Raw genomic sequence first — 17291 nt, 5'->3', positions numbered from 1 at the left:
ACCCAGGCTAAACGACTCTTTGACACGTTTCGCTCCCTCCTCAGCTGTAAATTGCACCGGATATAGTACCGTTCATCAGTTTTGTTTACAGTGTCCTTTAAATGTCAGGTCAGAGGTGTTAGCGAGGCTAGAACGTACCAGAGAAGGAGGTCTCCATGAGCATCAGGACTCCCAATGGTGAGTTTTATGCGGATGCAGCGCCACACTCTTATACGTCTGCTGGGAACCCCCCAAAAAAGAGACCATTTTGAATAAAAAGTACTTTATTAGTGTGACAAAATCAATGAAAAATATATTTTAGTTACCAGTTTATAACATCATAATCCAAACATCTGAGTATAAATAAAAGGTAAAAGAAGAAGAGAACATTGTCTTGTATTTTTCTGGAGACACTAAAAAGGAACATGACTTGAATAGTTTATTCTTTACAAATATCCACTGAACTGTTGCAAACAGACAAATACAGAATCGAAATAGTATTTTACAGAATGTACAACATCTTGCAGTTAATAAACATCCCTGGTACATAAGAATTTGTTCAATTGATCTCTTAATAAAGGCACAGGATGGTTCGGTGGCAAACTTTACCTTCATCGATGTGAATCTCTGTCTGTTTATCACAGTCATCAGTTGTTAGACGTGACATCTTCTAAAATATCATAGCAAATCATGTCAATGGCGGCTATACGGCTTCTAGCAGTGGTTACATTAGTCAGATCTGCTACGGCATACAGAAGCAGCCCACAAAGGACTAATTTTCTTTGACTTTCCCTGCCCTCCTCACTGTAAAAATGGTAGATGTGGTATTAAGTCAACAGTCAATAAACCAATGAAATAACGTATATATAATAAATAGGGGGGTGAAGCTGAAAGGGTGTCAATGGGAAATGATCTGTGGTATAATACTGAGTCACATTCTGTACGGGAAGCCAGAAGAAGAAAATGTACAAGCAGACGGGTCATTCAGAAGTTCCCCAGCTTACGGTAAGATAGCTATTTTGCCATTATTATGGCACCAATGCGTCTGACAGCGGCTCGGCCTGCTGCACAAACGGTACAGATTCCTGCAGGAACTGAAGGATAATCGTTCAGTGTAAACGCCGCCGGCGACTGAACGATCATTTGTTCGCTTATCATTCGGCGTTCAGTTTTGATGAGCAGCCGGTGTAAACGGTTCCTCTATGATAGACGGCCTGTTCACTGTAATGGAAGCGCCAGTCATCCCGAGTAAAAGGGCCCTTACCTCGCCTGACGCTCCCGTTCTAACAGTGCCCGATGCCCCGCTCCTCTCTTACTTCCTGCTGCAATAATGAGGTTACCAACAATGGGACATGTGACCACTTCAAGCGATGATTAGCTGCAGCAGTCACATGTCCTGTTGGGACGTCATCAGGAAGTAGAGCGGCACCGTTGGAATAGGAGCAGTGAAGGATTGGGTGAGGTCAGTGAAGGATTGGGTGAGGTCAGTGAAGGATTGGGTGAGGTCAGTGAAGGATTGGGTGAGGTCGGTAGGGGCTCGTTTACATCAGCGTTTTGATTTCCGTTTTGAATGGATCTGTATTTTTGTTAATGGGATGGATAACAAAACAGAAGTCAAAATACATCACTGCGCTTTTTTTTTTTTTGCCACACCCATCACATGGACCGGTAAAAACAACTGCTTCCTTTTACATCAGTTTTGTATTCTTTCGTCTTTCTAACCTTCAACACATGCGCATTTAAAAATGGATTCCCCTTTCCTGATCCGTGAACGGAGCAAGAAAACTGCAGATCCGGATTCATTCGTATTCATAGAAAATTATACAAAATTCACTTGGACGGTGGAGAATTTTGGTTTTCTGAAATTCCAGTCTTAACTTCAGAAATTACCATTCTGTGCCGGATTACCAGGAGCCAGATTAAAGGAATGTTACTGCACTTGTATTTTAAACCAAGCATTGAATCGTCTCGCAGTCCTTGTGTGACAATAACGCTAAATTTCCTTCAGCATTAGATTGCAGCGTCACTGGACACAAATCTCAGGACCGCTTCATGGATCTCTGTGCCTTTTTCACGTTTTCTTAGAATGGTTCATGGGAAGAATTTACTGCATGTAGTGCATTATGATGGCGAGGCCTTTAGGACGGTACTACACCGCTCACCCCCTCTCCATGCCCGTTATTCAGTCCTGGCCCGTGCTCTTACATGGTTTTCCAGTGGAAGAGTAGATAAAATGTAAGATGCAGGGCTCCAGCATGTCACAGCCCAGAACCTGCCATGTGGTGACCGGAGACTGGCAGAAAATAATTGTGGTGTGTTCCATCAGACGCCATATTACCTACGTGTAGGGCAAATACCTCTGTCATAGGGTGGCACAGAGTGCCCGCAGCGCTGTTCTGTGCAGGAGGCTTGGGACAACAAGCCTGAATCTCAAATCAGTCCAGATATCTATCATAGGCTTGTATAATATGATTAATGGAATTTGGGGTGCACAAATAAGAGCATCACTGGCGCCCTCCTCCTCCGCACAAGGGCCATATACAGTAGCCTATAGCCTGTCAATGGAAGTTGTCCTGACTCTTGTCAACACAACATGACAGATTTACAGCACGTGGCAGGTTGAAGCAACATATACCTCCTGCCAGGGGTGTAACTAGAGGGCATGTGCTTATAGGATGCTGCCAATTTGCCCCTCTGCTTTGGTCAGTATATTCACATACATCGCACTAAGCTGAATCTATGCCTGGGGTAAATAAAATGCATCTACACCCCCGCCTCCTGCTGCAGAGCTGGTCTGATGGAATTACACATTCTCATTGTGGGCATTTTTAGTAAATCACTCCTACAACTGTTCCAGCGTGGACCGGCAGGAGTCCATGCCGGAGAGACATCTAGATGTACAGTAGCGGCAGCAACGTCTCCGAGGCTGCAAAAGGATCTGCCCTTGTTCTGGCCGCGTTGCAGTATGTATGGTGAATCTGTGTGATATGTGATGTCACTGCAGATGCGATGGGATCGGCGGCAGTGACACCAAACCAGAAGCCCACCGTCTTCATCATTGTTCTACGTGGTGCCTCACAAGACATCCATGAAGATGCATATAAACTATAGTAGACAGTTTACCTCATTCATTCATGGCGCAGAATAACATCCAACAGCAAAATTCCGTTAATCTGTCATTAACGCAGCCTGAAAAGTGCAGAATTACCAAACAATGTGTTGAAACCTGCTGAAGACTACCTAAACCTGCCACTGAAAGGGTTAAAGGGGTTGTAAGAAATCTGAACAAAGAAAAATTACAGGGTGCAGATAAAGGTTTAAAATAGAGAAAAAAGCCATGCACACCTTTCCAATACCCCCATCCCCATCTAGTACAGCCACTCCTCTTCCAAAAGATAGCATTGCTTAATTGACTGCCCAGCCAATCACTGGCCTCGGCCGACACCTGCATATGAATAACACAGGCTAATCAGAAACATGAGTTTGTTTTTTTGTCTATTTTACACCTTTACCTGCCCTCCATGTTTGTTTTTTTTATCTCAAAAAAACCCTCTAGGGTTATATTCACATTGGTGTGAAAAACGCAGGTTGGTAAGCCCCATATTGCGCTCACCTGTGTGAATGTAGCCTAAGAGTTGAAGCCACCATTGAGGACACTTCTATATTTGCTAGAAAGGGCTCGGTTATCTCTGGCGCTTTCCATTAAAGTGAACGGAGCGGAGGAGCACACACACGACGTCCGATGCTAAAATTCTGGACATGTTAGGGCTGAAATCTCAAGATTGGCGGGAGTACCAGCAGCTGGACTTCCACCAATCAGCAAACAGTTATCCCTTATCTTGTGGATCGGGGATGACAAAAGCCCCATTTACACGCAAAGATGATTGCTCAAAAGTCGTTTAAAAGATAGGATGCTTGACCGTTTGAACGATCATTTAGCATAAGCTGTTAATGGGCACTATTGTTCATTAGTAGCTTATGACCTTCATTTGCATGTAAATAAGCCTCAGTGCACCTTATGCGGAGAACAGCAGGAGGTCTGTTCTCTGCATACAGCTCTTTTGTTCTACTACAGGACTGCAAGATAAATACAATGTTATCAGCACTCCCATGGAGAATCCCAGCATGCAGTCCCTGCTATCAGCTCTCCAGCCGAACAATGGATTTTAAGCTCAACTTAAAATCATTGTTCGAAAAGTAAACGATGGTAGCATTTACAGATGATTATTACTCAAAAAACATTTTTGAGCGAATTTTGAGCGATAATCATTGCGTGTAAATGGGGCTTAAGTAGTGATAGGAACAACCCTTTTATTTGCCTTGTGCTGCAAAGAAATTGAAAATCTGCTGCACATTGCCTCCTAGATTACAGCTGATCACTGGGATTTCCAGCGATGACCTTATCCTTGGCGAAACCTAACAGGACAGTAAGTGGACAACCCTTTTAAAAAGGTATTCCCATCTTGGCCAACCGTTCAAGTCCTGCTGCCCTTTTCCCACTGGCCTCCACATCCAAAGTCCGGGCGGTAGATGGGTTTTATGTAGCGGTCAAGCACCTTCCATAACTCATGAGATACAGAAACCAAGTAGCTTGATGTGTTGCACTGTTTCTGTGACTCCCTTTAACTTCTATGGGAGTTGCGGAAACCGTTTAGCACAGTGTAAAAGGTTAAAGGTTTAATATCTGATTATACTAGTCGTCATTGACCAATAGTGTGGTATTACAATGAATATTGAATATCACAATTGTGAAATACAGATGTAGCAATCATTAACATGACTAATATATGGGGATTAACCAATTTGTGGCATTGCAGTACATTACAGTTATCTTGGCATCTATGATAACTTAATGTTTGCTACATCTGCACATATAAAGGACATGTATTTGCATATCTACCGCAATGGAACTTCTATATCATGACTGTTTCCTAGAAAGAGTGGCCTTATTGCCCGTTGCATTACTTTTCACGTATCCAGTGTAGTGTGAGGCATGGAAGAACGTTGGTTGGTTGTTATGAGGCTCTGTGATATCTGGCTTCCAGCACAGACGTTCTGATTGGACTGAGTGGGATGAAGGTAAACAGCGAACATAAGAGGGAAGCAGCGGGAGAACAAAGAAAATCAGTGTGAAGAAATGTTACTTAATCCCAAGCTAATATTTTGTCATGCTTCAAGAAGACGATCAATGCAATATCAATCAGGTCTATATGTTAAGCTGCACGGCTGCAGAGGAGTGCTCTAATACCTTTGTCAATCCATCATCTGGAGACGGGGACTTGGAGTTGGTTTGCAAAAAAATAAAGTACTATAAAATAGTGGGAATCGGGGTTGGGGAGATGTGTTCTTTTGGTGCATATTTAGCGAAGAATGGCAAAAACACAGATAACATGACCCCAACAATCGCAAGCATGTAGCCCCATCCAATCTGACAGTCTCCTGCATAGTAGATACTTGAGTTCTCACAGTACTTTTTCACAGTAGCTGAATTGAAGCCGAAGGGATAGACCAAGAGTCCCGATGCCATGATGAACACTGCAGATACAAAGCAGAGAGAAAAAACAGTGATTGGCATGTAATACAGTGCTAGTTATACTCTTAATATGTCTCTACCCGCAGCCACCACTAGAGGGTGCTGAGGAGATTACTGCAGAAGTAATTAAAGTGTAATGAAACTTTTTCGAAGCTTTTCCTTGTGACACATAGGAAGTTTTGATTAATGGAAGTCTCGTTGCTGAGACCCCCAGTGATCACTGAAGTGCTCAGTTGGCTGTCATCGTGAGCGGCGATGGAAACAGCCAAATGGGCGCAACGCTCAGATGGACACTTCTGCCTGTGCGTTTCAGCGAACTTTAAATTCGTTCATGCACATGATCCCGAGCTCGGCAACATAACGAGAGCTCGGCAACACATAACGAGAGCTCGGCAACATATAACGAGAGCTCGGCAACATATAACGAGAGCTCGGCAACATAACGAGAGCTTGGCAACATAACGAGAGCTCGGCAACATATAACGAGAGCTCTGCAACATATAACGAGAGCTCGGCAACATATAACGAGAGCACGGCAATATATAACGAGCGCTCTGCAATACATAACGAGAGCTCGGCAACACATAACGAGAGCTCGGCAACACATAACGAGAGCTCGGCAACACAAAACGAGAGCACGGCAACATATAACGAGAGCACGGCAACATATAACGAGAGCACGGCAACATATAACGAGAGCACGGCAACATATAACGAGAGCACGGCAATATATAACGAGAGCTCGGCAACACATAACAAGAGCACAGCAACATATAACGAGAGCTCTGCAATACATAACGAGAGCACGGCAACATATAACGAGAGCACGGCAACATATAACGAGAGCACGGCAACATATAACGAGAGCACGGCAATATATAACGAGAGCTCGGCAACACATAACAAGAGCTCAGCAACATATAACGAGAGCACTGCAATACATAACGAGATCTCGGCAATATAAAGTAAGAGCTTGGCAACATATAACAAGAGCACAGCAACATATAACGAGAGCTCTGCAATACATAACGAGAGCTCGGCAACATATAATGAGAGCACTGCAATACATAATGAGAGCTCGGCAATATAAAGTAAGAGCTTGGCAACATATAACGAGAGCACAGCAACATATAACGAGAGCTCTGCAATACATAACGAGAGCTCTGCAATACATAACGAGAGCTCGGCAACACATAACGAGAGCTCGGCAACATAACAAGAGCTCGGCAACATATAACGAGAGCTCGGCAACACATAACGAGAGCTCGGCAACATATAACGTGAGCACGGCAATACATAACGAGAGCTCTGCAATATATAGTAAGAGCTTGGCAACATATAACGAGAGCTCAGACTCACCAAGACACATTCAGAAATTAATGACATAATTTGACATAAGTTCACTTTACATTTTACACTTGTACAGATTTCAATCATTTGCATTTAGTCTGACTGTTATCCTCCATCATGTATTCACAGCCTATTAACTCAGTATGAGCCAAACATCATTGGGGTATCAAGAGCCGGTCTGTGTGATAACACTGCCGACTTACATACTCTTACAAATGTATTAACGAGCTGGTAGCGGAATCTACAAGTCTGATCATTGGGGGCATCGGCAGAGAGACCTTTATCACCTATCCCGTGGATTCTGGTACAAGCCCTTTAATTGCCCATGTCAATGAATGGGAGCGTGGTTGTCTATTTTTCTGTGTGCACAAAGAGTACAGTAAAATACGCACTGCCCATTGTGCAAATACACGCATAAAGGTGCTTACGCCCGTGTGACACCGGCATCAGGGCTCCTTCGCACAGGCATATTTGTGCCGCCAAAATTGCGCAATACAGAGAATATAAACCATTGATATCAACGGGTTGGTTCTCATTTTCCATATTTTGTGTTTGCAGTTTTGGCAAACGCCAAAAAACAGAACATGCTGTATTTTGTGCACGTTTGCTAGCCAAAGGGCCCCATAGAAGTCTATGGGGGGTGAGAAAATACATCTGGACCTTATTAGGCTAAATAAGCATTTTAAAATCGGGGAGCGAGGTTGCCCAACACCCATGTGAACGTGCCCTGCGAACATGAAAAGTACAGTAAAAGGTAGAAATGCGTTGCACTTAGACACGCACAAAAACGCATATGCCCGCGTGGATTAATGTGTGCAGATTTTGATGCGGATGCGCACGGAAATCCGCTAGATGTGAAAGTAGCCTTTAGTTTATTTACTCTTCCATGGAAATGACATTCCAATTTATTTTCCCGTGAAAAGGATCTTAAAATCAAAGTGTGGAAAAAAACATGCGCAGATTCCCGCTGAATGGGATGCGAAAATGGCCGATTCTGACGCAGGTTTGGGCACGGAATCCTTACTAATAAAACTGTGTGAATGGGGCCTGACCGCTGGATTCTGATGGCCGCATGCACGATTCGCCCATAAGGACCCAGCCAAAGCTCACATCGGACACCGCAGACTCCCTGTGCTGACAGGTATACACGGACCCGGCGCATTGTGTGTGTTATTCTCATCTGTGCAATGGATAATAGGACACGCGGTGATTTCTTGCACAGCGACCATGTGAGGAGCCTGAGAGGCCATTATGGGGCTGTGCGCGGTCCCTGGAATACACGGCAGATATTACATGGACACGGCAGACACTATTATACAGGCACTAATATCACACAGGCTCTTACATGGATGCTTATGTGATACAGACATGAAGATGCCTAGAAGTATTAATGTTGCTATTAGTAGATATCATTTGTCATTCCATTATGGGGTTATGTACGACCGTCTGGGTTATGAATAAGAATGTGACTGTTCTACAGGACGGCCTTTTCTTCCCCGTTTAGCATCTTGTTTCCTATAACCAATGACTTTCTCGGCCTTCATTGCTCAGTAAGCCCCCTGACTGGTAATACTCCCTGCACTGCAGACTTGTGTTTGACTTGCCTTTCAAAACTAGAGATTTTAGAGAATTTTAACATCACATTTTTGTTAACGTTGTCAGTGCCATCAATAGCCACATGGGGGCAGTAAAGTACAAGAAAACTCAAGTGTTCAAGTTTAACACAAAAGTTTTGTCTGGAACATTTTTTCTTTTTTTAGTGATTTCTTTGTTAGTTTCTTCACTTTGTTATGTTTGTATGAACAGTGGACACAGTTGGAATTTGCAGCCTGCAGCGTTCACTGAGAAAATCTGCTCTATATAGATGTTAGAATGGATTTGCCAGATTCACAGCTAATTGTGCTGACTTGACATATCACATTGCACCACCTGCACGTACCAGGTCCCTGTATAGGCTGCAAAGTGGGTAGTTTAACACCTCAGAGACTTAAACTGGCCATATGACCCAAGCTGAGCAACTATATCCATATAGAACAATCAGAAGCCGAAGCACTCCAGGATATGAGCGCTGATGTCAAGAGCCTCTGATTGGTCGCAGTGGTCACATGCTTCCACCCATCCGTCTACCTGGGAGTCACCGCCAATACCGCCGGCGGCTGTCAGCTGCATCACAGGGCTCCTGGAGTGGTGGGCATACCCCATTTTTTATTTTTGGCCGGGCCCAGCTGGGGGACGGGGTTTTGTTCTAGTGCCAAAATCCCTTTAAGTGAATAAAATAAACATCATTCTGAGCTCTGAAGATTCGTATCCCGGCTAAATTGAAGGCCTGTCCTATGGTGCCTGTCCAGGGCGATCCCCGGCTAATTCCCTCACAGCGCTAGAAGGTTAGATTTCTTGTAGTGGCTGTAATAACATTTTGATAATACACACTGATCAGCCATAACATTACTAACAATCAATGGGGTGGAAATATTAGGCAGTAAGTGAATGGTTCTTGATGATGTGATGGAAACAGGAAAAATGGGCCAGCGTCAGGACCTGAGCGACCTTAACAAGGGTCAATGTACAGAGCGTCCGGAAAGTCTTCACTCATTTTTTTTACATTTTATTTTGTTGCCTTGCACAAAAAAAGGTTTTCCCATCATCCTGCACTTAATACCCCATAATGACAAAGTGAAAACAGTTTTTATTTATTTTTTACATCACATTTTTTAACATTGTGCATTGACATAAGTATTCACACCCGGTACTCAGTACTTAGCTGAAGCACCTTTGGCAGCGACTCCAGCCTTCAGTCTTCTTGGGTATGATGCCACAGGGTTTACACATCTGGATTTGGGGATTTTCTGACATTCTTCTCTGCAGAGTCTCCAAGCTCTGTCAGGTTGGATGGGGGCCGTCTGTGGACGGCCATTTTCAGGTCTCTCCAGAGATGTTCAATTGGGTTCAAGTTCTCTGGCTCGGCTACTCAAGGATATTCACAGAGTTGTCCCTAAGCCCCTCCTGTGTCGTCTTGGCTGTGTACTTAGGGTCATTGTCTTGTTGGAAGGTGAACCATCTGCCCAGTCTGAGGTCGCTTGTGCTCTGGATCAGGTTTTTATTAAGAATATCTCTATGCTATTCTCCAGACAGCCTTCCATCAACCCTGACCAGTCGTTGAAAAACACCCCAACATAATGATGCTGCTACCACCATGCCTCACTGTAGGGATGGTATTGGACAGGTAATGAGTAGTGTTTGGTTTCCTGCTTAAAATTTAGGCCAAAAGAGTTCAGTGTTGGTTTCATCAGACCAGAGAACTGTTAAAGATTAGGAGTGTGGACCTACTGGACCAACCAACCAGCCTGGTCTAGATCAGGCAGCTGCAAAGGGAATGGAAAGACTCCTACCTACATGCTAGGTGATCGCCCTGATAAGGATGTCCCTGCACTAGAACCTCGGGTCTGACTATCCCTGATGGGGTACCAAATGCAGCGACTGGCAGCAGACAGACATGCATGCAGATGCAGGAAAGGACAGGAGCAAACCATAAAACAGGAATGAGAACTGACAGAAAACAAACGTACACACATAAAGATATACAAGAAGCCAACACAGGGAGGCTGAAGGAGACTTATAAGACACATAGCAGACTGAGCACACAGAAGTAGGCGACCTAGGAAAGCTGAGTGTCAGAACCTAACACACATCAATTTTCAGGCAAAGAGGAAGTGCCACAGCCCAGATTAAATAGCAGAGTAATGCCTATTAACCCCACAGGTGAGCTGAGAGCCAGAAAACTGGTTAACCCTCTCAGTGCTGGACAAAAACCAGACATATAGAATTCATAGACACAGGGAGAGCAAAGCGATGTTTGCAGCTGCCCGGAACAGCAAGAGGGCAGCAGACCTTACAAGAATCTTGTTTCCCACAGTTTGAGAGTCCTTTAAGTGTTTTTTTTGGCAGACTCTAGACAGGCTTTCATGTGTCTTTTACTGAGGAGATGCTTCTTTTTGGCCACTCTGCTATAAAGCCCAAATTGGTGGAATGCTGCTGTGATGGCTGACCTTTTTTAAAAGGTTTCCTATCTGCACACATTGTCTTTGGAGCTCAGCCAGAACAACCATTGGGTTCTTGGTCACCTTTCTTACCAAGCAAGCCCCTTCCTTCCTGATTACTTAGATTAATCAGTCAGCCAGCTTTAGTAAGTCGCGGTTGTTCCAAACTTCTTCTATTCAAGAATTAGTGTCACTGTTCTCTTGGGAACTTTCTGTGCGGCGGAATGTTTTTGTAGCCTACTCCAGATCTGTGCCTCCACATAATCCTGCCTCTATAGGTATTTTTCCTCCTCATGGCTCTGATATGCATTGTGAGCTGTGAGACCTTATACATGGGTGTGACTATCCAAACTATATCCAATCAACTAAATTTACCACAGGTGACTCCAATCAAGGTGTAGAAACATCTCAAAGATGATCAAGAGAAAGGGGAGAACCCCAGAGCTAAATTTCAAGTGTCACACTAAAGGGTCTGAATACTTATGTCAATGCAAAATGATAGATTTTTTTTCAAAATGAAAAAATAACTCTGTTCAAAACATCATTACGGGGTATTGATGGGTGGAAAACCTTTTTTTTTTACATTTGCACAAGATCACAACTAGAGATGAGCGAGCATACTCAGTTCGGGTGTTTTTGCACTCGAGCACCGCTTTTTCCGAGTAACTGACTACTCGGACGAAAAGATTTGGGCGGCGCCGGGGGTGAGCGGGGGGTTGCAGGGGGGGGGGGGAGAGAGAGAGCTTCCCCCTGTTCCCCACTGCTACCCCCTGCTCCACCACGCCGCCCCCGGCGCCCCCCGAATCTTTTCGTCCGAGTAGTCAGTTACTCGGAAAAAGCGGTGCTCGAGTGCAAAAACACCCGAACTGAGTACGATCGCTCATCTCTAATCACAACATAACAAAATGTAAAAAAAAAGTGAAATAGTCTGAAGACTTTCTGGACCCACTGAATGAAGACGGGGTCCGAGCATCTCCAAAGCAGCAGGTCTTGTGGTGTTCCCAGTATGTAAGGTTAATACGTACCAAAAGTGGTCCAAGGAGAGATGTGATGAAGCAGCAACAGGTCATTGATATGTATTAGGGGAAAGTCTAGCCCTTCTGGTCCAATCCCACAGAAGAGCTACTGGAGCACAAATTGCTGAAAATGTTACTGCTGGCCATGATAGAAAGGTGTGAGAACACACGGGGCACAGCAGCTTGTGTAGCCCATGCTGACCCCTGTCGGCTGCCAAAGGGGCCTAAAATGGGCATTTTAGTGTCAGAACTAAACCATGGAGCAATGCTAGAAGGTGGTCTGGTGTGATGTATCACATTTTCTCTTAAATCATGCAGACTTTTTGGTACGTCGCTTAGCTGGAGAAGAGATGGCATCAGGATGCACTATGGGAAAAAGAAGCTGGAGGAGGCAGTGTGATAATTTCGGCAATGTTCTGCGGGGAAAACTTGGGTCCTGACATTCCTATGGATGTTACTTTGACATCTACCACCTACTTAAAAATTTTACAGTCCAAGTGCATCCTTTCATGGCTGCAGTATTCCCAAATACCAGTGCCCTCTTTCATCAAGAATACATGTCCCTCCACACTGTAAAAACTCCTCAGGAATGGTTTGAGGAACATGACAAAGAATTCATGTTGTTGATTGGCTTCCAAATTACCCAGATGTCAGTCCGATTAAGCATCTGTGGGACATGCTAAAAAACAAGTCTAATTCATGAACGCCCCAATTCACAACCTACAGAACTTAAAGGGGTTGTGCAGTTATAAACTACTAATAGCCTATCTGCCCAGGATCACTGACAATTAGTTGTTCACCAGGCCACTGCTTTCGTGTACAAATTGTGCAAAAAGCAGACAGTTCCTGCTGCAATGGCCACACTTGGTATAAAAAACAAAGTTCCCACTGAAATGAATGGGAACTTTGCCTGTAATACCAGGCCTGGCCACTGCAATGGAAGTGGAGCTGTCTACTTCTTGCAGAAATCAGCTCAGTACATGACCGCACCCCCAGTGAAGAGCTAATCAGGAGGATCCCAGGTAGCGGATCCCCACTGATTTACTATTTATGGCCTATTCAACGGATGGCCATGAATAGTTTATAACTGGACCACCCCTTTAAAGAATCTGCAGCTAGTTTCTTAATGCCAGATACCACTGGACACCTTTAGAGATCGTGGAGTCCATTTTTTTAGACAATACATTAATAGAAAACTTAACTAAAAAAACCTGATCTGGACATCAGTATAGTTTGTAGTGAGCACCATATTTCTGTACTTCTGTGTGAATGGGGCTGGTTTTGGCGCTGGTCCTGTCATTGTGTAATGCAGATCCTCTGTGTGTATTTCATTTTCTGTACCATCATTTCTGTCCAGATGAGACAAGAATAAAATCTACCGTTATCAGGAGGGTCTGCACAAAGCGTCCATTCTCCGCAATGCCTTCTGTTCAGCACATCCCAGACAAGCAACAAGGAATCTGCCACATTCTTGGCCATTCCCCAGTAAATAGAAGAGTTTGCCAATAGTCTGCGTCTTCATCTGGAGCGAGTTACAACAAGATGCAAACAGAGGCAGTTGTACTGCAGCATATTTCACCTGTCATCACAATCGCATCATCCGCTTATTAATTATTAGACCTGTCATCTTCAACCGTCAACACTGTTTGCACTTGCACCATGCCAGAGTTCAAAGCTAAAGCAAACATTGTAAGAAGGCCGCCAACGCTTTAATGTGGGCACATTCTGATATAATAGGAACCCATGAGGCCGCAGGATCGTTCATATGAACCTGGCAGTGGCCACACACCGTCAGCGGCAGCTAGCAGGGAACGGCGGATAATACGGGGTGAAGCTGATATATAACATCTGTATTATGAAACAAAACACGTAAGATTTACCACCCTGACCTGAATACTTGTGGTTTTATTACATGGATCCCAGTCGCAATTTACAACTATAATCATAGTGATATAAGAGTGTTACACGGTTAGGAGCTTATTGGAGTAGACAATCATAGAATTACAAAAAGTGAGAGGACCGTGCAATAAAGGACTTAATTCGCTGATGGAGATCGTAATAGTACTAACTGGCATGGCCAGTCTTATCTACATGCAACCCGTGCGGTTGTAGGAGGTTACTGGCCACAACACTGTAACCCCATTGGGTTCGCCTGTTCGATGTTTTTCCTCCGTGTGGCATCTTGTGGAGCTACATGAATCATCCTCCTCCTGGCTCTGTCTTCTCCCCCCTGATGTTCCGAGGTACCGCAGTGCCCTTGCAACACAATTGCTTAGTTCTACTGAATTTATGCTATGAGCTTGATTCTGGTATAGTATCTAGGTACTGAGGTTAGTTTGTGCTGTATTTATTTTATGAGCTTTGTTCTGGGGCTGTATTTATGTACTGAGCTGGGTTCTGGTGCTGTATTTATGTTATGAGTTTCTGGTACAGTATTCACTGAGCTGTTCTGGGATGGGTATGCGGCTATCTTGCTGCTTTCTGCACAAGCAGAATACAGGCAGACTGCCCATCGGTGCAGTCGAGATATTTTTTTTTATATGATGGTGGGGCCAAAAAAATTCTACATACGGTGCCATCTAACCTAAGGCCAGCACTGGGGTTATAATACTGCGGAGAAAATAAAATGGAAGAATCCAATGCAGGGGCAGCATTTGCCCACATACACAATACCCTAGCCAGAAAGTGCCCCCATATGAAGTGTCTGCCAGAGAGTCTCCATAAGAAAGCGTCTGCCAGTAAGTCTCCAGACTGTACAGAACAATCATGACTGCATTAGATCATATCCTAACACTACTAACTGGCCGAATACGTTAGTTATACTGAGGCTGATGGTTGAACAACTGTTTAATGAATGGTCGTCTGGTGGAGAATTGTTTTGTAGATGCTGCCATGGACATCTTATATTAACTAAAACAGTTGATCAAGATGGCCCTAAACATTTATTGCCAACGGCCCATGGATGAACCTTCTTTTCTATGAACATTCCTTCATAGAAAGATCATTCGTGAACCAAGGCATTGTTCGGCTGAAACAATCGTTGTTAAATTTCATCCAACGAACAATCGTTTTGGTTGAAATTGTCTGTTTTCAGCAACTTTAACCCCTCCCCGACATGCACCATATACGTGCGGTGCACGGCAGGTATCATTGTATGGAGCTCTTAAAAAAGACAGACAAACTGGAGCAAGTTCAGAGGTGAGTTACCAGGATGGTGAGCGGTCTGTGGGTCATGTCCCATGAGGAACACTTAAAGGATCTGGGGATGTTTAGCTTGCAAAAAAGAAGGCTGAGAGGAGACTTACTAGCTGTCTACAAATATCTGAAGGGCTGTCATAGTGCAGAGGGATCAGCCCTATTCTTATCTGTACAAGGAAAGACTAGAAGCAATGGGATGAAACTGAAAGGGAGGAGACAGATTAGATATTAGACAGTGAGGGTGATCAATGAGTGGAACAGGTTACCACGGGAAGTGATGAGTTCTTCAATGGAAGTGTTCAAACAAAGGCTGGACAACTATCTGTCTGGGATGATTGAGTGAATCCTGCACTGAGCAGGGGGTTGGACACGATAACCCTGGAGGTCCCTTCCAGCTCTACCATTCTATGATTCACTCCATACGCAGTGGATGTCAGCTGTCTTTGACAGCCACAATTGGAGACAACTCTGATCTTGGATGTTGACCATTTAAAGGCTGCTATAAGTTCTGTCCGTGGCATTTAAATGTCTCGCTCTGGAATGAAATGTTCTGAATGCCACTCCTCCCATGCAATGGGATTGTGGGGTGTCGTTTGGGTGTCACGGCAGGCTGGGGCCTTCTAAGACCTCCAGGACTGCCATGAATGTTTGCCTATTACTACCTATGGTAGTTCTTAACGATATGCCTGCAGAAATACAATATAATTATACAGGCATACTTTATAAGTGATCAAGTGTTTGCAAGTTCAAGTTTTCTATGGGGCCTAAAAAAAATGAAAGTTTCTTGCAAATTACAAATATGGATAGGAAAGGGCGACAGGGACAAAGTAAACTGAGGGTCCGTAACAGACATATAGGGTCTTTCTCTATACAACACATACAATAGTGCAGAACCTGTGCTGTATTTGCATTGTGGCTTCCATTTACAATGATGAACGTCATCGACATCTGACAGACCCCACTGACTTATAATGGCATCTATCAGGTTCTGCAGACTTTTGTGTCATTTTTACGTTACTTTTCCCTCAATATGGCAGAATCCACGTCATCTAACGGAGCGTCCAGCGCAAATATGAACAGATCCTTACATGACGGAGAGAACCGAAGGAATATCATAGTGTGGCCTTAAGTTGACGTCGTTATCCGGACAGTAACATATCTGCATGTAGCTCGTCTCTAAAGTCCGTTTCTTTTATATTGTTCTGCGTGGCTTCAGAAAGAATCAATAGGATTTAATATTCTGCAATGTTCCTAAGGTGATCGCCTTTCATCACTGCCAAGGTTACAAGAGGGGGCAGCAATTCATCTAAATGGAGGAAGATGTAAGTAGTAACTACAATCACAAATATCCAAATAAATCACAGCGTGACGCCACCTCGTACACGGGGACAAGTACCCTGTCAGGAGATAAAGCCCAGGAATGAAACCGCTCCAATTATTTCTGAATTGGAATACAAAAACTGTAAAACAGTGCGTCGCAATATTAATGGAGCCGCCATCCTGAGCCCCTGCTGCAGCCCAGCATATCAGCCCACAGCGCTCTGATCGTGTAGTATAACGACACTAACTACCTCTTCTGGAACTACTAATCCCATACTAGATACATCGTGGCAGCATGCATGCACTTGTAGTTCTGCAGACAGGCAAGCAGCGGAACACAGGGGTGGAACTGCAGGGAGTGCAAAGGATGCGGTTGCAGCGGCCCTGAAGCCTTAAAGGGGCCAGAAGGTCTCTCTTCCCCACAAGAGGAGAACTATCTATCCATCCATCTCTCTCATATCCATCTTTCTCATATCTATCTATCTATCTATCTATCTATCTACATATCTATCTATCCCTCTATAGGAAACCCAATTTCATAGTGCCCCAGACAGAGGGCTACCCCATATACTATGCTCCAGCCGCATTGGTTGGAGCAGCAGCTTGACAGAGGATGCCCAATCAGCTGATCATCCAGGGTTGCAGGGGGGGGGGGGCGGTCTCTCCCCAAGGAAAACACCCAGAAGGGGTGTGAGAAGACACCTGCCTATTAAGACATGCCTGTGGCACATCTTAATAGAATGCCTATCAAAATAGTATTGCAGTTTACTGTATAAGCAATGAAGCAGTTGTTTTCAGCTCCAACCAGCAGCTTAAGATAGACCCTCATAGCGCTATATAGGTGCTACATGGGGCAGT

General features: G+C 44.3%; 1 protein-coding gene across 1 annotated transcript in view; it reads right to left on the bottom strand.

The window, feature by feature from the left end:
• Positions 1-266: 266 nt before the first annotated feature.
• The window catches only part of LOC136625354 (LHFPL tetraspan subfamily member 7 protein-like), a 208881-nt gene continuing 191856 nt past the window's right edge, over positions 267-17291 (bottom strand). The window contains exon 3 of the mRNA XM_066599476.1: positions 267-5514. Coding sequence (XP_066455573.1) covers positions 5288-5514 — 227 coding nt within the window. The 3' untranslated portion in view covers positions 267-5287. The remainder of the gene's footprint in view (positions 5515-17291) is intronic.

The sequence above is a fragment of the Eleutherodactylus coqui genome, chromosome 4 (assembly GCF_035609145.1).
Source record: "Eleutherodactylus coqui strain aEleCoq1 chromosome 4, aEleCoq1.hap1, whole genome shotgun sequence".
Taxonomy (NCBI): Eukaryota; Metazoa; Chordata; class Amphibia; order Anura; family Eleutherodactylidae; genus Eleutherodactylus; species Eleutherodactylus coqui.
Note: the sequence above shows the minus strand (reverse complement) of the source record. Positions and strands in the feature narration are given on the sequence as shown.